The 25,280-nt window shown below is 40.6% G+C and overlaps 1 protein-coding gene across 1 annotated transcript in view; it reads left to right on the forward strand.

Moving 5' to 3' along the window:
- The window catches only part of LOC139415619 (potassium voltage-gated channel, subfamily H (eag-related), member 5a), a 117,453-nt gene that overhangs the window by 67,349 nt on the left and 24,824 nt on the right, over nucleotides 1-25,280 (forward strand). The window contains exon 9 of the mRNA XM_071163734.1: nucleotides 16,965-17,164. Within this exon, the coding sequence (XP_071019835.1) occupies nucleotides 16,965-17,164 (200 nt within the window). The remainder of the gene's footprint in view (nucleotides 1-16,964; nucleotides 17,165-25,280) is intronic.

The following is a 25,280-nucleotide window of genomic DNA, read 5'->3' on the forward strand; positions in this document are numbered from 1 at the left end:
CCCCGCCCCCTGTCACTCAATCAGGCACAGTTCTGGTTCTGCATGCTTATGTTAGCTAGGCCAATGCACGAAGTCAAGAAACAACAACGACTCTGTTTTCAACTTTGCTTCTTCATATAAATCCACATGTTTTCTATATTATACTGTTAGTTTGTGTGTCTTTATCTCTGCAAAATGCCTCCTCATGTGCCTACCACATGAGCTCCACATGTGCTAATGCTAATCACTAACTAACCACTGTAGCACTTTCCTTGCTGTTATAAGCATGTATTACCCCTAGCTTCTTCTAAAGTTTTTTTCACAGATACTTTTTTTGTTAATTGACTGTAATACTGTATGTCCCCTGTTCAAACAGCCTGTTATTTACCTGCTGTTTTCAGACAGACTCATAACCTGTTTTATACAGACTAGGTATTGAGTTTTTTACCCCCCTATACAAAAACGGCAAAAACCCTCTGTGTGAAAGGGGTTATTGTAAGGCTTATAATATGTTTCATGTCAGGATCGTGATGAGATTATATGAAGACATTATACCCTGCACAGGGAAGTTTGAAGCCACAACCTCAGGGCAGTAGGAGCTCAAAAGAGCTGTGGAGAGTACCGTAAATCCATACAGCTATGGAGCAATCACCACTTTTGTGCTTACTCATGAAATTAAGAAATAGGCAGTAGGTTTAACACGATCTTTCATGCAGTGGAGTAATCTGAGGGGATATTTGAGAACATATTTTGATTTGAATCAGAGCAGTTAAAAATAATTATTAGATCAAGAGGCAAGAGGCATCATGAGTTGCATCATCAAGGCTAGAGGCTTTGGGGATTGCCTGAAACCCCAGCGCAAATTAAGCCATGAGGGACTGATACAATATGGCCTGGCTTTGGATTAGATTAATGAAGGATCCGAGTTGTTGCATTAGGCCAAAGTTGTTGTGTTTAGGGTTTGGCTGGGTTAGGTTGGTAGGGCTAGATTTGTAAAGACTTTCATGCTTTTAGGGGAGGAAAGGAAAGAAAAATCATACCGGAATGCACTAAAATGTATAAGAAGCGCAAGTTCTCTCACTTGTTTTTCTGGATGACACAGCAGGGGTTTTTTCAACACAACATTTGTAAAAAAAAAAAAAGATATATAAATCTCAATGTTGGCTGTCCAGCGTGCTATGAATTTAATCCCAGCCAAAATAATGACTTTTCCATTGTTCTCCTGCAATGTGTGGTTGTGCAGGTAATACTAAATGACTAATCTAATGGCTAATGGTTTACTGTTTTAAGAGTCAAATGAGTAGCATTGATCAATGAGACATTCGAGCGAGTTGATGTTATATCGGTGCTATAGCTCTGAAGTTCTGCTATACTGATTTAATCAAACACTTAGAGTTCGAGTCCGTCTGACCGCACGTCAGATACATTTTTATTCGATGAAGCGTTCGTTGCCCGACCTGCTATCATACTATGTTCATTAATCGCATTGGTATAAATTGCATATCGGTTTGTGTGAGGAAAAGCTCTGGGGCTTTCGTTCCAAGTGGTTTGTATTTAGATCCCGCTTTAGTCCATCACTCTCAAAGGCTACAGGGACGGCAGAGATGTGTGTGTGTGTGTGTCTACATAAGTGTGGGCGAATACCAACGTCACTGGGCCAAGGATGGCGCTCAGGAGACCTGTCCTATCTAATTAATAATAACACATACCTTACGTAACAATCTTCCCAACTCGCCTCTTCCAACACAAACAACACACCACGTTAACACACACACACACTTTGAACAGAATAGCCCAGTGGCAATTGTCTGGGGCTCAGCACAACACCTCGGTACTGGCGAGTATTTCATTTGAATTTGAACAGAGGCAATAGAGTACTGTATGCTGAGTCGTATTCTGGGCCCTAGAGCCGCTCAAGGTAGCACAGTGGTGTCTCACTGTGCTATTCTGGGTCACACTGGGACCAGGTATCCCCTGTCGGCTGACATCCATTTGTTTTATTTCTCTATTTTCATTTTGGCCCTGTTTCGTGCATTTGTAAATCACATTAGATCAGTGTGCTGCATCTACTTTGCTCATTGAATCATTTTGTTTTGATTACATAATGCATAATCCAGGGCTCACTAGACTGCAAACGTATGCAGTTCTTTTACACATCACCATCTTGATCTTTTGTGAGACAGGGGATACCTGTTCCCAGTGAGACCCAGGATCAAAAGCTCCCGTGGGTGAGACACCGCTGTGCTACCCTGAGGAGCTCTAGAGCCCAGAATATACGGCACTCTATTTAAAAAATGTAAAAAATATTGTACCTTTACTTAACTAGACAAGTCGGTTAAGAACAAATTCTTATTTACAATGACGGCCTACCCCAGCCAAACCTGGACGACGCTGGGCCAATTGTGCGCTGCCCTGTGGGACTCCCAATCACGGCCGGATGTGATACAGCCTGGATTCGAACTAGGGCCTCTAGTGATGCCTCTTGCACTGAGATGCAGTGCCTTAGACCGCTGCGTCACTCAGGAGCCTCTGTTCATATTAAAATGGAAGGGAGGTGGCCCTCATTGGCATCAAATAGGTAGAAACAATGCATTCTGTTCAATTATAAAGATTTTATGCAAAAACTCCCTCATTACCTAACATTGTTACTAACTTATAGAAGAAGTACGGGAAAGCAGACCCACTCAGAGGGTTGGCTAACTCTTGAAATTCCTAATAAAACTGTGTTGAGGTAAAATGTAGTCTGTATCTGCGCTGTTCTCTGTTCATAATGAACCAAATGGCTAAACGCAAAGAAAAACTAGACCTGTGCACATAAGGTTTAGAGATAAAGAATGGAGAGATAAACCTGTACTTTGCAATTTACTTTAAAAGATGATTTCTGCTTGAGCCTACATGTTTGAATCCAGGCCCCATGTTTTGGGGTAGACATGATGCAGTCACTGATTCAGTCAATATGTGGTCAATACTGGCCTATAGACCATTTATATGTTAAGCTAGAAAATATTCACAATTGATTTTAGCAAGCACATTTTTTGTTTTATGTTGGATGCACAGTGATGCCGAAATGTTGGGAAATACCCATAAATTACTGGGAGATTATATGTGGAGTGTGCGACTTTCTTTATTTGGATGCACATTAGTTAACAGCTCAATTGCACTTCACACACATTCAATGTTGTGTGATGTCTTTTGCCCATACCTAGGTTCAGATACATTATTATTTAAATGTTTGTATTTTAAATACTTGTTTTTTGTATTTTAGTATTTTCAAATAGACTGGCCAAATCAAATACTTCTATTTGCAGTATTTCAATGCCTACTTGTAAAACCAAATACAATTTTAGAATGAATTCTTCAAAATACTAATACTAATACTACTTAAACTATTTTCAACTATTTTTCCCAAAATAAATGTAAAATACCCTTAAAGGTTGGGCAAAGAGGCAAATGTTTTTATACCATAAATAGATTGATATACTTTATTTTCCCCAAATGAACGTCAGGTGTGGCAAATCGAATAAGATAAAGATATATACAAATATATAAACAGCAACATTCACACATGACATATACAAATGCTTACTATATATACAAGATAAACATCTATTTCCATTTAAATCCTACCGATGCCAGTGCTAAACTGTCATTGCCTCTCATGATTTTAAGAGGTTAAGACCTCACTTTGCACCCTGATGGCAGTACTGTAAATATACAGTACTAGTCCAAAGTTTGGAAACACCTACTTATTCAAGGGTTTTGCTATTTTTACTATTTTCTACATTGTAGAATAAGACATAAAAACTATGAAATAACACATATGGAATCATGTAGTAACCAACAAAAATAGCCACCCTTTGCCGTGATGACAGCTTTGATCTCTTGGCATTCTCTCAACCAGCTTCACCTAGAATGTATTTCCAACAATCTTGAAGGAGTTCCCACATATGCTGAGCACTTGTTGGCTGCTTTTCCTTGACTCTGCGGTCCAACTCATCCCAAACCATCTCAATTGGGTTTTGGGTTGAGATCGGGTGATTGTGGAGGCCAGGTCATCTGATGCAGCACTCCATCACTCCTTCTTGGTCAAATAGCCCTTACACAGCCTGGAGGTGTGTTGGGTCATTGTCCTGTTGAAAAACAAATTGTAGTTCCACTAAGCACAAACCAGATGGGGTGGCGTATCGCTACAGAATGTTGTGGTAGCCATGCTGGTTAAGTGTGCCTTGAATTGTAAATAAATCATGGACAGTGTTACCAGCAACGCACCCCCACACCATCACACCTCCTCCTCCATACTTCACGGTGGGAATCACACATGCAGAGATAATCCTCTGCGTCTCATAAAGACATGGCGGTTGGAACCAATAATCTCAAATTTGGACACATCAGACCAAAGGACTGTAGTTCTTTGCAGCAATTTGAAAATTAAGACCTGATTCATGTAGTCGCCTCTGAACAGTTGATATTGAGATGTATCTGTTACTTGAACTCTGTGAAGCATTTATTTGGGCTGCACTTTATGAGTCTGGTAACTCTAATGAACTTATCCTCTGCCGCAGAGGTAACTCTGGGTCTTCCTTTCCTGTGGCGATCCTCATGAGAGCCAGTTTCATAATAGTGCTTGATGGTTTTTGTGACTGCACTTGAAGAAACATTAAAAGTTCTTGAAATGTTCCGGATTGACTGACCTTCATGTCTTAAAGTAATGATGGATTTGTTGTTTCTCTTTGCTTATTTGATCTGTTCTTGCCATAATATGGACTTGATCTATTACCAAATAGGGCTATCTTCTGTATACCAACCCTACGGATTGGCTCAAAAGCATTAAGAAGGAAAGAAATTTCACATTCACTTTTAACAAAGCACACCTGCTAATTGAAATGCCTTCCAGGTGAGGTGAGTGAGTGAGTGAGTGAGTGAGTGAGTGAGTGAGTGAGTGAGTGAGTGAGTGAGTGAGTGAGACCTCATGAAGCTGATTGAGAGAATGCCAAGAGTGTGCAAAGCTGTCTTCAAGGCAAAGGTTGACTACTTTGAAAAATATCAAATATATTTTGATTTGTTTAACACTTTTTTGATTACTACATGATTCCATGTGTGTTATTTCATAGTTTTGATGTCTTCACTATTATTCTACAATGTAGAAAATAGTAAAAATAAAGAAAAGCCTTTGAATGAGTAGTTGTGTCCAAACTTTTGACTGGTACTGTGTGTGTGTGTGTGTGTGTGTGTGTGTGTGTGTGTGTGAGTGAGTATATTTAAAATGTTTTTCCAGATCAGTGCAGTGCATGTTAATTGAAATTGTCCATAACCTACTCTGCTTTGTAGTCTTTTCTTTGTGAGATGCCTATTCCAATTTCACTGTGCTTCCTGTCAGGCTGCATTCGAATGAGGCTCAGCTCCAAGTAGTCGATTGGACTCTGTGGTGAAGGCACTGCATTAATTAAGTGCTGTAGCATCATGCAAGAGTTTTTCTCGGGTCAGGGGATGCTGCTCCTTTGTGTGGACTCTTCAGTGAGCTGTGGTAAGAGAAATAGAAGAGAGAGGAAGAGAATGAGAATTACCCAGGGAGGGGATGCTAATCGTATAGTTTCTGCCCAATGCCCAGGCATTTTTTTTATTTTACCTTTATTTAATTAGGCAAGTCAGTTAAGAACAAACCCCCTAGTCTAAGGGTCCTGGGCTGAGTTTCTACTAAGCTAACATATGGAATTGTTTTAAACATATTTGATGTAACATTTAATTTGGCCTTACTGCTTTTAGCCCATAAAAATACATTGAATAACAGATTCATGCATAGAAATCAGATAGTCCAAAAATAAATCAAAAGAAGGTATGTTAGCTTTGACGTGGAAATGCCCTATTCAATTTTATAGATTTTTCGGCCTGGTACCAGGTTACCTTCAGATGAGTTTCGTAACACCTGTGGGGGTTTTAGAGCAAAACAGAGAACAACATCGTATTCAAGAGAGTCTCATCTTTACATAGAGGGGTCATATTAGCCCAAACCATTCAGACCTACAGACTTTTTCATGAGAAGACCCATTTTCGGTCTCCTGATCTAACAAACACCGCTGTAGCACTGCCACTTTCATCCGCAGATGTTGTGACGACAGTCTGGTTTCAATTATGGACTATTTTGGCATAGAGGAACGACGTCACTACCAACATCACTACTTTGTTCACTTGAATAAAATACAGACTAGTAGCTCGCATGATGGAGGTTATTTTTAATGCATCAACAAGACTGTATATACAATAATATGTGGACACCCCTTCAAATGAGTGGATTCAGCTAAACTGCCTCTAGAAGCAACGTCGGCACAAGAACTGTTCATCAGGAGCTTCATGAAATGGGTTTCCATTGCCGAACAGCAGTACACAAGCCTAAGATCACCATGCGCAATGCCATGCGTCGGCTGTAGTGGTGTAAAGCTCGCTGCCATTGAACTCTGGAGCAGTGGAAACGCGTTCTCTGGAGTGATGAATCACGCTTCACCATCTGGCATTCTGACGGACTAATCTGGGTTTGGCGGATGCCAAGAGAACGCTACCTGCCCCAATGCATAGTGCCAACTGTAAAGTTTGGTGGATGCGAAATAATGATCTTGGGGTAGTTCGGGTTTTATGATTCGGGCTAGGCCCCTTCGTTCCAGTGAAGGGAAATCATAACACTACTGCATACAATGACATTCTAGACAATTCAGTGCTTCCAACTTTGTGGCAGCAGTTTGGGGAAGGCCTTTTAATGTTTCAGCATGACATTGCCTCCATGCACAAAGTGAGGTCCATACAGAAATGGTTTGTCGAGCCTGGCCTGCTTAGAGCCCTGACCTCAACCCCATCGAACACCTTTTGGATGAATTGGAACACTGACTGCGAGCCAGGCCTAATCGGCTAATCTCACCAATGTTCTTGTGGCTGAATGGAAACAAGTTCCCATAGCAATGTTCCAACATCTAGTGGAAAGCTTTCCCAGAAGAGTGGAGGCTGTTATAGCAGCAAAAGGGGGACCAACTCCATATTAATGCCCATGATTTTGGAATGAAAAGTTCGACGAGCAAGTGACCACATACTTTTGGTCATGTAGTGTACCTTAACTAAAAACACTGCAAAGGTTTTGCCTGCAAACTTTGGTTTTAGAATTGCGAACTTCTGTCATGTATGCCTTGTGGCCGGCTGCGACAGAGCCTGGACTCGAACCCAGAATCTCTAGTGCCACTGAGCCACTCGGGAGGCCCTAAACAGATGGATTTTGATGGGGATTTATTTTACTGTGACTATCATTTAAATATCATTAAATATGAAGACTATATTATCAAAATCAATTCTCTATGTGTAATATAATTAAGTGACTAAACTAAATATGTAACTTTAATTAACTAGGAAGTCGGGGCACCACATAAAGATGTTGTTTATAGAGTGTCAATTTCCTGAATATAACTCTTCAGATACTTTCATATCATATCACACAGTCGATTATTAATGAATTGTTATTACCTCATCTGTTCTCATTACTGAATGGCGCAAACCCTTGGATATCTCTATGAACCCTAGCATAAATTATGAATCAGCTATATACAAATTGGTTTATTTATTTATTTATTAACTCACTAATCAAGTCACAGAAATAGATGAAAACACACACAATTAGTTCATACATGGGGTATTACATGATACAAAGAAAAATTCCCTAGCGGATGAAACTGATATGATGGCTTGGTAGACAAATGAAATGGGGTGTGGACCGCTCAAGAGTGGGAAACTCATAGCTGATAACTACACTCATACAAATAGCTAATACCTTACATGAACTCATTCGAAAATAAATAGCAATTTACATATTTACGAGTGTATGTCTTGTTGTCTCTCTCTGTGGGCCCTGGTCCGCCTGCTGGAGAGAGTCGACAGAAAGTCTCTGGTTGTGTTCATAAGAGATCAAAGTTGAAGGTTGTTAGAATAGTCAGAGTACAATTCGGAAATCTTCTTAGAATTTACCAGACTAAAGTATTTACTCAGCTGCAGTCTGAATAATGATTCTTTACTTTGTAGATTTCTTCGCCATTTCAACGTGGGAATGATCTCCACATTCTCTGGTCTTGTCCTCTGGTAGAGTTGTAGTTTAAACCACTTCACACACCAGTGTCACCAGGCATGTTTTGGTCTTAGAAATTCAACCATTTGCAACCTTAGCTTACACCGTGGTTTGCGTGGTCTGGTGTGAATTGCGTCACAGGGGCTTTTATACTTGGGTCATGTTTGTGCCCACCTGGGCGTGGCTACTGACTGTGCATTAGTTACCATAAAACAACCAATTCTCATTTAGAAGACTAAATTGCATTGATATCTTTTCAAAAGTCTACTTATACTTATTCATCCATCTTATACAACATTCAGAAGTAAACGTGACATCTGGGAAATGTACATTCTTAGAGATATGTGTGTTTCCTGTCCTTCATGAGATCACCAAATGAAACACACTCGACATGACTGTCCCTTAAGTGTCCACGGACCAGTCCCACATTCTCAAAAATATAAATATTATATTAGGAGTTTCTAAAGAGGAGCTCTTTGTTCTCCATAGGCGCTCTCCCTCCATACTCCATGGCAGGGAAGAGAGAATGTTTCTAGCAGGAATGTAATGACCTTTGTAAAAACCTGACGTGGGAGAGAGGGTGAGAGAGGGGGGAGCCACGATATACACCCCAAAAGGGCCATGTCGTGAAATGCGTCAATCAAATTTGAACCTACTTGGCAATTCTGTCAGTGTTGAGACATAGCTTCTTCAAGATTTTGCACAATGTAATATTTTTATTTTCTCTCCACATCATTCTCACATTGCACCTTCTAACCTCCACTGTCTGCACTTCTGAGCAATTTCCCACTTTATTTTCTTTATATTTATTTTCTCTTGCCCTGCCTGCCAAGGTGGGTCACACTGACGCTGAATTCTCTGGACATGCATGCAGAATGCTATCAGGCAATCATCACCACACTGACCCAGACACCAGTAGTTCCCCTGGGTCCCTTGTGACTTGCCACATTCCAGCTCTCAGTGGCATGATTGGATTCATGCTTCACGCCTGATGGGACGTAATTAGACAGCGGTGTAAGGACTGCTGTCTATTAAATGACTGAAAGGGGAAGTTGAATAATGAAGAGTTAGACAACAGGAGCTGTCTGAGGCCAGGGGCTGTAATGTTCTGGGTGGAGAGGAGGGAGTTTCAACCCACCCATTTCATTAGCTATACATTGAACAGCCCACTACTCTGCTCATAAATATAGCCCCGACAAGGACAGAGGTCCATTTGATTTGAAGCCCTGATCCACTCAAAAGATCTGCCGCGATTGGTCGTTTCTACCTACATTGCAGTCGTGCCCCAACTCTCATAATGCCTGGATAAGTGATTAACATGTCAGTTACCACATCAATATGGCATTGCAGTCGGATGCCCAACTGCAATCTAGATCAGTGGTTTTCAACCTGTGGTCCGCAGACCCGGGGTACTGCAGGTGGTCCGCAAATTCTTCTTTTTAATAGATTGTTTTTCATCAAACAATAATAATTGTTGGTAGTATTATTGGTATTAGAAGCAATTTTACGATACTTTTCGCAATGCCAATTGTTTATAATAATAATCGTTTTGCTACATTCACTGATAAAGTTGACTATACATTTGATAGGCAAGACATTTTATGTAATGAAATTATTTGACTCCGTGAATGGTGGTCTTAATGAGCTTTTGACGGTGATTTGGTGGTCCCTGGAAAATAGAAAGTTGGGAACCTCTGATCTTGATGACTTCATTCAATCATTAGTTAACTGTGCAGCTTTGCAGATGGTCTGGAACGCGGATGTTAACTTGGAAACGCTGCATTATGTTGCTTTGTGCGCGGCCCAATATAATTCAGATATGCAGTAATTGGGAATTATAGATCTGTCATTCTCATTGAAAGCAAGTCTGATAAGCGGTAGATCCATTCTCTATGTGCTATTTCTATGCTTCCCCTTCTTAAGTTTTGTTTTTGAATCTTTTTACTTTCACTAACCAACCAAATCTTGCCTAGGGCCCCTAAAAGGCTAGAGTCGCTTCTGCCCAATGAGCTTCCATTATTAACTTTCCAATACCTTTCTGATGCATTTCAGTGACTTACAGCTGCTAATACAAATTGTTACACCTTTCCCATATTCAAGTCATTTGAAACATATATTAAGTTAATAGCCTTATGAACATAGAAACGTGGTTGCAGTTTCTGTGCCACAATGGTTACATTTTTTACATTGTATCTTTAATACTGGTACTCAATGTGTTTTTATGTGTTAAGTTATATGGCTACAATTTGATTGTTTGAAGTGTGACTTTATGATTTCTTACTAAAAAGGTATTGTTTACCTTTTTATATTACTAAATACAAAATGTCTATTTATTTGGCTCGCAGCCCACCACTCAGATTATATTTATGGCCCACCAAGCCCAATCTACTCTGTACATTGCTTGTTTTTGAACATAACCTGAAATATGGCGAACATTTTAGAATTTTAGAAAGCAGTTCATGGCGGAGCAATTTCAACATATTGAACCTTTTAGTGTTGGGTAATGCATCTCTAGGTTGTTTGGCCATTGGTTTTGATCAACTTCCGGTAACACTTTACTTGACACCGAGAGTCATAACACCTTATGTGGTTATGTGGTTATGGTCATAACCATGTCATAACAGTAGCATAACATTGTCATAACCTGTCATAATTTGGTCATAACATTGTCATGACTCATATATTTACACCTGTTATGACATGTATTGCAGTATTTTATGGCTGGTTATGACACCTACAAGAGTGTCAAAACCCACATTTACTCCATTTTTTTTCCTGCCAAGAAGTTTCCTTTAATTTGAAAGTTTTTTCTTTAGAACTTTGTTGTTGTTGTGAAGAATTATTTTCAGTCCTGATTTTTTTTCTCCATCATATTTTGAATAACTTGTGAAAAGCATTATGACCATCCTGTGTCACTTGACTTTGACTAAGAACATGCCCTTTATGACACTGTCAAGAAGCATTATGACCGTCATAATCATATAAGCCAGATAGGTCTATCACGTACATGCCCTTATATCAGTCATCAGTCAAAAAGAGGGTGTCTTGTCCTGCTCCTGAAATCTGCTCTTGCATTCATCCCAGCCATCAGAAACAGAGCATTGGGGTAGGTGCATGTGTGACATCAATGTGTGCGCAATTACAGTGCATTTGGAAAGTATTCAGACCCCTTGACTTTTTCCACATTTTTGATTGATACATTTTTTTTCTCATCAATCTCCACACAATACCTCATAAATACAAAAACAGGTTTTTACAAATGTTTGCTAATTTATTACAAATAAAAAAACTATCACATTTACATAAGTATTCAGACCCTTTACTCAGTACTTTGTTAAAGCACATTTGGCAAAAACTGTTTTCGCTTTGTCATTATGGGGTATTGTGTGTAGATTGATGAGGAAATGTTTTTATTTAATCAATTTTAGAATAAGGCTGTAACATAACAAAATATGGAATAAGGGAAGGGTTCTGAATACTTTCTGAATGCACTGTACAATAATGATTTAATATGGCCAATTTCAGAACCCTATAGGCTATGGTGGAATGGACTGTTTTGTCTTGTGTGGTACATTTTAATACTTTTATGTAGGTGTCATAACCAGCCATAAAATAACTACCGTGGTAGGTTTTGTTGCTTTTTACACTTTTTAAATATGTATTTATTATTTTTTATCCTTTTTCTCCCCAGTTGTGTGATATCCAATTGATAGTTACAGTCTTGTCCCATCGCTACAACTCCCGTATGGACTCGGGAGAGGCGAAGGTCGAGAGGCATGCGTCCTTCGAAACACGACCCCGCCAAACCGCACTGCTTCTTGACACACTGCTCGCTTAACACGGAAGCCAGCCGTACCAATGTGTCGGAGGAAACACCGCACAGAAGGCAACCTGAAGTCAGTGTGCATGCGCCCCCCGGCCGTCAGAAGGAGTCGCTAGAGCGCGATGGGACAAAGACATCCGGCCGGCCAAACCCTCCCCAAACCCGGATGACGCTGGGCCAATTGTGTGCCGCCTCAGGGGTCTCCCGGTCGTGGCCGGCTGTGACACAGCCCTGGATCGAACCCGGATCTGTGGTGACGCCTCTAGCTCTGCGATGCAGGGCCTTAGACTGCTGCGCCACTCGGGAGGCCGCTTTTTACAATCTTTTGTATTGGTCATAACCAGCCATAAAATAACGCAATATATGTCATAACAGGTCTAAATATATGCGTCATGACAGTGTTATGATCATATTATGACAGGTTACTACCCAATTTCCTCACCATCCCCCACTGAACTATTGATTATTTCAGGTCTATCTACAACATCAATACTCACTGCAACATTTGTATTCTTTACAAATTTCCATTGTTCACTTACAACAATGGTTTCTTGAGTTTCTTGGAGTTTCTAGACACAGGTCTCCGGTCTCACATAAAGAGTAGAGCATTTTACCAAATCTATTCTTTACCCCAAATTCCCAAGTTTCATCTACATTAGAACATTAGTTTCTCTGAGTTTATAGTCACATGCGTCTCTGGTCTCACGGAAAGAGTAATACATTTGACCAAATCTAAAAGGATGCTCATTCTTTGTGAGTAAGACAGGATGCTGCAGGCTAGTCAGCACAGCCTCTATTCTCAAAGCAATCACTTGTCGTCTACAGATGGACCACTTGAGGTCTGTCCAAGGCGGATATGAGTACTTTTACTGGCGTGCCGAAAGACTCTCCCCCAATGTATTAGGAGTTGCACTGCAATCCATACAAATCATCCGCCATTACAGAGCAATTGCACAATAATCTGAGACTATGGTGCTTTAGTTTCCATTGCCTCAGGGTCCCGGTTACTGCACTGTGATGAGAGTGTGTTATTGACTTGGAATGGGACTTTAATTGAAACTACAAGAAAGCAGGATGAATGTAATTCTGCCAGTTCAGATCAGTAAGTCATATGCCAGTCCAGCCAAGAGAAGGCAATTGTAGCATGTCTTCTCAATCTGTGTGTAATGTTCACCCTGATTCACAGCATTAAAATTATACTTTAAAGGAGCCCTTCTTCACAAAAAAAAATAAGAAAATATTAGGTACATAATAATGAACTAGTGATACAAATGACAACAAACAAAGGCAGAAGCATGAGAACTGCAACAATACATAAATACCATTTTAACAAATTGAACAGGTCCCTTTGTCGAAGAACAGTTCCTTTACCAATACCCTAAAATGCCTAAAAGGCACAAGAGCGTCCAAACGTAGGGTATTCAGGAATGTGTTCCAAGTGTACGGCTCATAAAAACTAAAGCCTGTTTTACCTAAATCGGAGGCGACGAGTTATTTCAAAACAGGTTCAAACTGTAGAAAACTGAAAATAACTATAGAGAACTGAAGCCTTTGTTGTTTGTTTGTGTCCCTTATAAATGTAATCAGAACAAAATAATCACACTGGTATAATATTTGCTTAACTCAAAATTATATTGTCTCAAAGATCAGAATAAGACAAGAGAAACACAACCCTATGAGTCCGTAACTAAACCAATCAAACCGATCCACCAGTGATGCGGTGGCAAGAGCGCAAGACTAAGTCATTTTTAATCAAACGCAAAAATAAACTTCACAGCCTTAAAAAGATAATAAATAAGGGTGTGGCAACAAAACTAGCAACATTGTAGTGTTATTCTTTATTAGACAAGGTTCAGACTTTTTTTTTGCATAGTGTCTCTAATACACACTATAGGGCAGTGATCACTGAGATCATAAGCAAAGACCCCCCTAGGCATGTATTTATGAGGGTTATTAGTAAGAACTATATCAATGAATTAAGAATTTAAAGTTTTTTAACATTTATAATGGCTATCAAAAATATTTTCTTAAACAATCTAAGCGGGGGCCATCTGCACATTTAATAGTTGGTTTCATGTTTATAGCTTAAATCTTTTAAGTGCTAGAGCAGGCAGAATAATAATAACAAAAAATGTGTAAGAAATCTAGAGTGGCCTTGCCTTCAGCAAGCACATTAATAACCTATCATCCCCCATGTCAGAAGCATTACAAATGTATAGACATCCACAGAGGCAGTTGTCATCAGCATTGCATTTAACCAGGCATGTCAGTTCGGAGCAAATTCTTATTTACAATGACGGCCTGGCAAGGGTGGAAAGAGGAGGAAAGAAGGAAAGGAGAAAATAAGGTGCAGAAGTGGATTGTGCCTGGCTGCCTGGAGGCCTAGATGTGATGAATGAACATAGACTCCTCAAGTTAGATAGATAAACCACCCAAAGAACAGAGTAGAGGTTATCCTCATTCCCCAGAGTGGATAGAATTCATGATAAGCAATACTAACTGACTCATTTGGGTCATTGCAACTTCCAGCATGCAGTATTCCTGGTGAGCAAATGTGCATTCCATATTAGGACATGTCTATATCTAACGGCTACTTGTTTGTACTTCACAGGGGAGTTACAGAGTGTAATGGAAAAGCTAATTGTTGTCTATTTAAAATACAGTTCCCAAGAGGTTTATTTATGCTCAAGGCTTGCAAATGCACTACTGACTCATTTTAGCTCATGTAATTGGAGGCAGTTTGTTATTGTGTCTTCTGCTTCTTATTGCAATGGATGTGCAAATAGACAACAATGCCCAGCTATCACATTTGGTTCCTTGGAAGTTGTGGGAACGTAAATGTTTGGTTTCCCATTGGTTCTGGGAATGAAGCCATTCGTTTCCTGACAGTTTTTAAAAAATGTTCTGAGAACAGAAGTGAAAATTTAGCTTGTTCTGAGAACGTACATTTTTAGGTTGCAGGGAGGTTACTATGGTTCCCTGAATGTTTTCCTGGGAGGTGAAATTAACGTTCCTTAGAACCGAAATTATAGGTTATTTGAAGGTAGTTAAATAACTTTCTGAGAACATTCTCAAAATTTTGTGAGGTTTTTTAATAACTGTCACGTCGTTCGTAATAGTGATGGTCGGACCAAGGCGCAGCGTACGTAGAGTTCCACATAATTTTTATGTATAAAGTGAAACTTAAGCAAATACAAAACAAATAAAGAATAAACTAACCGTGGCGACAATGCAGTGCTAACAGGCAACTGAACATGAACAATATCCCATAACCCACAGGTGGAAAAAATGCTAGTTAAGTATGATCCCCAATTAGAGACAACGATAACCATCTGCCTCTAATTGGGAATCATACAAATCACCAACATAGAAAATTAACCTAGAACGCCAAATAGAAAATATAAACTAGAACAACCCCCCAGTCACGCCCTGACCAACTCTACCATAGAAAATAAAAGCTTTCTATGGTCAGGACGTGACAATGTTTCAATAATACTGCTAGCTTAGGCTAACTGTTTTTAACTCCAAGCACACGGTGTCACCCAATGCTCTTCTGTTCTCTATCCATGGAATCAGTCCACTGTGCCACCAGGATGGCGCTAGCATGCAATGTTGTTTTTTTTTCCTCAGAAAAGCTGTTCATTTTAGTCTATTCAAACAGAACCCATTTCAAAGGAAACACATGCTCATTAAGATCATGTGTGGCCAGTTAGTGGGCATGGCCAACACACCTGAACACAATTAACAAGATAGAGGATAGAGTGAGTTTTGTTGACATCGAGAATGGAATGTATGTTTTTAAATAACATCTTAGAACGTTCTCTGAAATTCCCAAAGAAGAACGTTGTTTCTTAACGTAAGAACAATTTGAGAACATAACTTTAAATAGAACCATACGAAACATGTAGGGAACGTTATATTGAAGTACTGAAATTCCCACAGAATAACTTTGATTCTTAGCGTCCTCTGAACTATTTAAGAATATTCCCAATGTCAAATGAGTTGTAGAATGTTCCTGGAACATTACCAAAAATGTAATTTGAAAGGTAACCATGCTTGAACTTTTAGGAAACGTTCTGTTAAAGTAATAAAATACCAAGAGAAGTATGTTTTCATCATGTTCCTTAAATGTGCTGAGAATGTTCCAGAGCCAAACAACTATCCCGCACCATTCCATGAACGTTGTGGAAAGAATTCAGGGATCAGGGGATCATTGTAAATAAGAATTTGTTCTTAACTGACTTGCCTAGTTAAATAAAGGTTAACTAAAACATTTTTACAGGCAGACATGAAACAGAGCTAGTCATTTTGGCTGTGGGAGGAATACATTAAGTCGGGATTCAAACGAACCGCAATACGCAAAACCACACTGCACCTGATTTTTAAAAGTAATTGATGCTTGAGTCATCCTCTGTTTACCTACAATCGTATCTCCACAAATGTCAGGGGAATTGCCTTTAAAAGTCAAGTGCAGTTCGATGTCAGTTGTTACGGTTTGTTTGGCTGCGTATAGACAGGCAACCCAATTCTGATATTTTTCACTAATGGATCTTATGACCAATCTGATCAGCTTTGAAAAAGTGGTTGATGTGGTTGGTCAAAAGGCCAATTAGTTTTTGCTGCCTGTCTAAACGCAGCCTTTGAATACCAGTCTGAGCTTGTATCCCTGTATGTACTGGATCCTTTTACATTCAATTAGACAATCAAAAGTGGAGTAGAGTTTTGATTGGGCCTAAAAACTAAAGCCTGGCCTTTAGTGGCCGATGAGTTTAGGCCTAAGCTAGGCCAACTCCAGCCAACTCCAGCCCTTACAGACAAATTATGATCCCAAAACCAAAGTAAATGTATTTATTTATAGGCTAGTGTTCCTCTTACAGTAATGACTGAGCTAAGTGCCATAACCCATGATTACTTAATGTGCTGACATGTTTATATATACTACAAATGGCTTCACTACCACCTATGTAAGCAGCACTCCTGTTAGCATTGGAACACTCAAGCACACGCCACTCCATTCTTGCAATGCATGTTGCTAATAACCCCTCCCTCTGCCTATTTGTGTTCCAGCCCTACTGTATGCCACCATTTTTGGGAACGTCACCACCATCTTCCAGCAGATGTACACCAACACTAACCGCTACCACGAGATGCTCAACAATGTGCGTGACTTTCTCAAACTTTACCAGGTGCCAAAGGGACTGAGCGAGAGGGTCATGGATTACATCGTCTCTACTTGGGCCATGTCCAAGGGCATTGACACAGATAGGGTAAGTGGGCAGAAACCATATTGTTCTTTCAGTCCTAGATCTCCTGTCTCTGTTTCAGGGTCTTGTGTAGAGAGATTGTGATACCACTGTGATACCAATATTGAAACTGGCACATTGGTGGCATCTTAATGGGACTCACAGCCTCATTTGTTGGTCATTTTTTGTGTTTCCTTTACAAGGAATGGGACTTAATAATTGTTGGAGCAGTCTTGGGAAAAGTTATGCTGGTGCATGGTTTTCCTCTGCAAATGGTTATGGAATTTCACAAACTTTACCTTAAGGCTCATCGAGGGCGGTCTCCACTGTGAAAGTAATATGCAAAGACTATGGCTGAACACTGCCCATCTCATTCCTGCTCAAGGTGTAGATTTTGTAGTGGGGAAATTAGAGCAGTCTTGGGAATGTGGTTGGTCAAAAGACCAATTAGTGGAGAAAATGTCAGAATTGTGGCTGCCTGTCTAAACGCAGCCTTTGAATACCAGTCTGAGCTTGTATTCCTATATGTACTGGTTGCTTTTACATACAAGTAAGATGGCGTCGAAGAGGATGGCTGACTTTTACATGCTCCTAACCAACTGTGTAATTTGTTTTGCGTTATTTGTGACTTGTTTTTTTACTTATTTGGTACATAATGTTGCTGCAACCGTCTCTTATGACAGAAAATACCTTCTGGCCATCAGAACAGTGATTACTCAACACGAACTGGAAGAAGCTTTTTCCTCTAACGAGAAGGATATATTGCTTTCCCGAGAACAGGCCCAAATACCCGTCATTTGCATGAAGAAAAGACGGAGGAAAAGGGGGCGCAGGTCTAGCTGTCTTCTGAGAATCCGTAGGCGAGCGAGTAAACTGCCACTGCCATCCGTTCTACTTGCTAACATGCAATCATTGGAAAATAAAATTGATGACCTACGATTATCCTACCAGTGGGACATTAAAAACTGTAATATCTTATATTTCACCGAGTTGTGGCTGAATGACAATACGGATAATATAGAACTGGCGGAATTTACCATGCACCGGCAGAACAGAGAAGAAGCTACATCTGGTAAGACGAGGGTTGGGGGTCTATTTGTCAATAACAGTTGGTGCGCAATGCTCGCCTGTACCTTACTATAAGCTGTGGACCACACTATCTACCAAGAGAGTTTTAATCTATATTATTCGTAGCCATCTATTTACCACCACAGACCGATGCGGGCACGAAGACCGCACTCAACCAACTCTATAATGCTATAAGCAAACAAGAAAATGCTTGTCCAGAAGCGGCGTTCCTAGTGCCCAGGGACTTTAATGCAGGCAAAATGAAATCAGTTTTACCAAATGTGTACCAACATCTCACAAGTGCAACCAGAGTAAAAAAAAAAAACTCTAGACCACCTTTACTCCTCAGACAGAGATGCATACAAAGCTCTCCACCGCCCTCCATTTGGCAAATCTGACCATAATTATATCCTCCTGATTCCTGCTTACATCAAAACTAAAGGAGGAAGTACTAGTGACTCGCTCAATACGGAAGTGGTCAGATGGCGCGGATGCTACGCTACAGGACTGTTTTGCTAGCACAGACTTTAATATGTTCCGGGATTCATCCAATGGCATTGAGGAGTATAACACTTTAGTCATCGGCTTCATTAATAAGTGCATCGACGACGTCGTCTGCACATATCCCAACCAGAAGCCATGGATTACAGGCAACATCAGCATCGGGTTAAAGGCTAGAGCTGCCGCTTTCAAGGAGCGGGACACTAATTTGGATGCTTGTAAGAAATCCCGCTATGCCCTCAGACGAACCATCAAACAAGCAAAGTGTCAATACAGGATTAAGATTGAATCCTACTACACCGGTTTTGATGCTAGTCGGATGTGGCAGGGCTTGAAAACTATTACGGACTACAAAGGGAAACCCAGACGCGAGCTGCCTAGTGATGTGAGCCTACCAGATGAACTAATTGCCTTTTATGCTCACTTCGAAGCAAGCAACACTGAAGCATGCACGAGAGCACCAGCTGTTCTGGATGACTGTGTGATAACGCTCTCGGTAGCCGATGTGAGCAAGACTTTTAAACAGGTCAACATTCACAAAGCCACAGGGCCAAACAGATTACCAGGATGTGTACTCAAAGCATGCACGGACCAACTGGCAAGTCTTCACTGACATTTTCAACCTCTCCCTGACCGAGTCTGTAATACTGTGCCAAAGGAAGTGAAGGTAATCTGCCTAAATGATTACCACCCTGTAGCGCTCACGTCGGTAGCCATGAAGTGCTTTGAAAGGCTGGTCATGGCTCACATCAACAGCATCCTCCCGGGTACTCTAGACCAACTCCAATTCGCATACCACCCCAACAGATCCACAGATGACACAATCTCAATTGCACTCCACACTGCCCTTTCCCACCTGGACAAAAGGAACACCAATGTGATGATGCTTTTCATTGACTACAGCTCAGCGTTCAACACCATAGTGCCCACGAAGCTCATCACTAAGCTAAGGACCCTGGGACTAAACACCTCCCTCTGCAACTGAATCCTGGATTTCCTGACGGGCCGTCCCCAGGTGGTAAGGGTTGGCAACAACATGTCTGCCACGCTGATCCTCAACACTGGGGCCCCTCAAGGGTTTGTACTTAGTTCCCTCCTGTACTCCCTGTTCACCCACGACTGCATGGCCAAACACAACTCCAACACCATCGTTAGGTTTGCTGACGGCACAACAGTGGTAGGCCTGATCATCGACAATGATGAGACAGCCTATAGGGAGGAGGTCAGAGAACTGGCAGTGTGGTGGCATGACAACAACCTCTCCCTCAATGTGAGCAAGACAAAGGAGCTGCTCGCGGACTACAGAAAAAAGCTGGCCGAACAGGCCCCATTAACATTGACAGGGCTGTAGTGGAGCGGGTCGAGAGATTCAAGTTCCTTGTTGTCCACATCCCCAATGAACTATCATGGTCCAAACACACAAAGACAGTTGTGAAGAGCACGACTATACCTTTTCCCCTTCAAGAGACTTGGCATGGGTCCCCAGATTTTCAAAAAGTTCTACAGCTGCACCATCGAGAGCATCATGGCCGGTTGCATCACCGCCTGGTATGTTAACTGCTCGGCATCTGACAGTAAGGCGCTATAGAGGGTAGTGTGTACGGCCCAGTACATCACTGGGGCCAAGCTTCCTGCAATCCAGGACCTATATAGTAGGCAGTGTCAGAGGAAAGCCAATAAAATTGTTAGAGACTCCAGTCACCCAAGTCATAGACTGTTTTCTCTGCTACCGCACGGCAAGCGGTACCGGAGAACCAAGTCTTGGACCAAAAGGCTCCTGAACAGCTTCTACCCCTAAGCCATAAGACTGTGGAACAATTAATCAAATGGCCTGGTAATTTACATTGACCCCCCCCCCCCCCTTCCATCTCCATTTGTTTTGTACACTGCTGCTACTCGCTGATTGTACCTATATGTACAAATTACCTCAACTTACCTGTACCCCCGTACACTGACTCTGTACCAGTTCCCCCTGTATGTAGCCTCGTTGTTGTTATTTTATTGTGTTACTTTTTATTATTTTTTACTTTAGTTTATTTGGTAAATATTTTCTTAACTCTTCTTGAACTGCACTATTGGTTAAGGGCATGTAAGTAAGCATTTCACGGTAAGGTCTACACTTGTTGTATTCGGCTCATGTGAAAAATAAAGTATGATTTGACTTTATTTTGAATGATATGGAACCAGGCTTTTCATGAAAACATAATGTTTGATTCTAGCTCCGCACCACAGTGGAAAAATATTATTAGATAGCTAAGACCATATTACATCTATTCAATCAATCATTCTTTTTTTATGTTTACCTTTGTTTTGACTGGGAGTGTCACGTCCTGACCATAGGAAGCCTGTATTTTCTATGGTAGAGTAGGTCAGGGCATGACTAGGGGTGTTTAGTCTAGTTTATTATTTCTATATGGGGTTCTAGGTTTATTTTTCTATGTTGGTGTTTGTGTATGATTCCCAATTAAAGGCAGCTGGTAATCGTTGTCTCTAATTGGGGATCATACTTAAGTTACATTTTTTCCACCTGTGGGTTATGGGGTATTGTTTATGTTTAGTTGCTGGTTAGCACTGCATTGTCATCACGGTTCGTTTATTCTTTATTTTGTTTTGAGTTTGCTTTAAGTTTAACTTTCATTAAAATATGTGGAACTCAACATACTTGGTCTGACCATTATTATTACGAACATCGTGACAGGGAGTCATGCTTAGATCATGGTCTCTCTTACAGATGAGCCCTGTAGTTACAAAAATATTCACATAATGTACAACTACGAAATGCAAAACAGAAATACAAAACATGATCATAAAATAAGATGAATGTCTTTGGATAAGTGGAGGCAGTAGTGTTCTATCGCTTCATTGGCCGTTTTGGCCATTGATTTCACTGTGCTGGGCAATAGGAGCAGGAGTCGGATAGCCCAGTCTACTGTATATGGTTGGTAATGCTGGTTCAGCTTTGATAAGCATGACAGGAACGCTTTTATCGTGTCTGAATGCAGGGTAAGCTCAACATAATTAATCCAGTCAGAATGTGACTGATTTTCTAATTCATCGTCTTTATTGCCACCCTAAAGGAGTGTACATTAAACAGAACAGACAGTATTGATTTAACATAAAGTGCTGTCCAGCTGATGGTCTCATTCCGCATGGAACAGCGGTTGTAGATATTGTACACTTCCATTAAGTTTACGGATTGACGAGGGACTGTGGGGCACAGCCAATGGTCAAAATGAATCAAATGGATGGTTTATTGCGGTTAAGTTAGTTAGGGTTAAGTAGTGGCTTGGACAAACTCCCAAACCTTTAGGGAACATTTCAATTAGGTTACAACTTGGCCTACAAGTAACGTTACTGCGGGAACATCACATTCGTGTTTTTAAAATCTCACTGGAAAAACATTTCTTGCATGGCACACAGACAATGGCTATAAGAACATTTGGAGAGAGAAAGTTCCAAGAATGTTTGTTTTTGACAGGACATCATATGAACATCAGCGACTAATGGTTATATGAACATCACTGGCTAATGTTTGTGTGACGTCTTTTTGAAGTTAAGTTAACAGTAAGTTCCTACAACATTAGGTTACTGGAGCCTTTTTAGAAAGCGTTGGTTTGCATTACACTGTTAACATGACATACATTGTGCATGTTCAATTAAACAGTGAGCACACTTGGGACCTCAACCTCACCTTAGATTTGAACTCACAACCACTTGGTTGGCAGCAACCTGACTTATCCGCTAACTCACCAGACTTTATTTAACCTTTATTTCAACAGAGAGTCATATTGATACCCAAGTCTCTTTACAAATGAGCCCTGAATAAAAAAAATAAAAAACATGTACATGTCATGCCCTGACCATAGAGAGCTTTATATTCTCTATGTTGGTTAGGTCGGGGTGTGACTAGGGTGGGTCATCTACGTGATTAGGTTTCTATGTTGCCCAGGTATGGTTCCCAATCAGAGGCAGCTGTTTGTCGTTGTCTCTGATTGGGGATCATATTTAGGTAGCCATTTTCCCCATTGTGATTTGTGGGATCTTGACTATGTTTGTGTGTAGTTGCTTTCTGCACTGCATGTAGCGTCACGTTTCATGTATTTTCTTTATTGATTTTGTGCTTTAAGTTTCTCTTCTAAATAAAAGGATGGAAACATACCATGTTGCATCTTGGTCCAATCCATCTCTAAACGATCGTGACAACACAGTATTAACACGAAATGAATCAACCAAACAGTTTCCCCCTACAGTTTCCCCAGCCCATCAAGATATCAGAAGTAAATGAGAAAAAACACATACGCTACTCTGTGAACATGTCTCCCACCAATGAAATGACTGAAAGGTACTAGGCAGTCTAATCTCAGAGTGTCCTGAAATTCATTCCATGTATGCGGCACATAAAACCTGAAGGCCGTTTCACCTACAAGTAACTGACAAAAGAAAGTAAACACTGAAATGCAGGTTTGAATATAAATCAAAAGGCTAAGCCTCAATCAGGCCTACCCTTTCAAACCAACTAAATCAAGTTAGGGTATACCAGGCGATGGACAACCTCCCCACCCAGCTCACATACCACAGCTAGAACATCCCTCCTGCTCACAGGTTGAATACCTATGGCTCCTCCCTATGGACCATATCATTAACCATGGAGCTCTTTACTCAAATATGACATGTTAAATCATGTAACATTGTACCCACATTTACATATTCCGTCTAAATAAACATCTTAAACATTCCTGGCTTATCCTCAAGGAGGGAATACTTTACATTAATGAATACACATTTCAAAAACAATAGTTCTGAAGGCCAACAGACGGCAAAACGTATTACTTACGGAGCCACGCACCTGCGACGCACACATTACAATATGGAAATAAACAAACTTTTTTCCCGTCAGTGTAGCAAGTGTTCATGTGCACCAGAATATTGCATCCACTGGGTGAATTGCAAAATGGTCAATCTCTGCATTTAAATATGAAACTGAAATGCGTCACAATGCAAATCGACTAAACATTTCCTCAATACATAATTAGCCTTGCCATGATACTGGCAAAAGAGGAAAAGAACAACAGTATATACAGAACATTTAGGATAAATGAATTACTAGATATGGGGAAACATGAATGCGCTAAACAATTTGTAAGAATAATTAAATAATGAGCACTGAGCACAGCTTCGTGACAATTACCTTAAGCATGACAGGATGTTATTTGCTTAATTAACTCAGGAATCACACCTGTGTGGAAGCAACTGCTTTAAATATAATTTGTATCGCTCATTTACTGAAGTGTTTCCTTTATCATGTCAGTTACCTGTAAATCAGTGGCAACAAGATGAATCTCACCCCCCACAGTTAGCCATTTCTGTGAGCGAGTTAAGGTATTTTGAACTTCTGTAGGTTAGGAGCGATGTGAGGTAATATGGCAGTTTTAGCATGAGAACTTTGTAAATACACCAATGTTAAGTTCTATGACTTGTGAGAGAGAGCCAGCCCACTTTCTGATACAGATCACAGAGATACAGTTGAAGTCGGAAGTTTACATACACCTTAGCCAACTACATTTAAACTCAGTTTTTCACAATTCCTGACATTTAATCAGAGTAAAAATTCCCTGTCTGATGATGATGTGAAATGTCAGAATAATAGTAGAGAGAATTATTTATTTTAGCTTCTATTTCTTTCATCACATTCCCAGTAGGTCACAAGTTTACATACATTCAATTAGTATTTGGGAACATTGGTCATCTTGGGTCAAACGTTTCAGGTAGCCTTCTACAAGTTTCCCACAATAAGTTGTTTGAATTGTGGCCCATTCCTCCTGACAGAGCTGGTGTAAGTAAGTCAGGTTTGCAGGCCTCGTTGCTCGCACACACTTTTTCAATTCTGCCCAATTTTTCTATAGGGTTGAGGTCAGGGCTTTGTGATGGCCACTCCAATACCTTGACTTTGTTGCCATTTTGCCACAACTTTGGAAGTATGCTTGGGGTCATTGTCCATTTGGAAGACCCATTTGCCACCAAGCTTTAACTTCTTGACTGATGTCTTGAGATGTTGATTCAATATATCCACATCATTTTCCTGCCTCATGATGCAATCTATTTTGTGAGGTACACCAGTCCCTCCTGCTGCAAAGCACCCCCACAACATGATGCTACCGCCTCCGTGCTTCACGGTTGGGATGGTGTTCTTCGGCTTGCAAGCCTCCCCCTTTTTCCTCCAAACATAACGATGGTCATTATGGCCAAACAGTTATATTTTTGTTTCATCAGACCAGAGGACATTTCTCCAAAATGTACGATCTTTGTCCCCATGTGCAGTTGCAAACCGTAATCTGGCTTTTTTGTGGCGGTTTTGGAGCAGTGGTTTCTTTCTTGCTGAGCGGCCTTTCAGGTTATGTCGATATAGGACTCGCTTTACTGTGGATATAGATATTTTTCTACCGGTTTCATCCATCATCTTCACAAGGTCCTTTGCTGTTGTTCTGGGATTGATTTGCACTTTTCGCACAAAAGTATGTTCATCTTTTGGAGACAGAAAGCGTCTACTTCCTGAGCGGTATAACGGCTGCGT

The sequence above is a fragment of the Oncorhynchus clarkii genome, chromosome 8 (genome assembly GCF_045791955.1).
Source record: "Oncorhynchus clarkii lewisi isolate Uvic-CL-2024 chromosome 8, UVic_Ocla_1.0, whole genome shotgun sequence".
Taxonomy (NCBI): domain Eukaryota; kingdom Metazoa; phylum Chordata; class Actinopteri; order Salmoniformes; family Salmonidae; genus Oncorhynchus; species Oncorhynchus clarkii.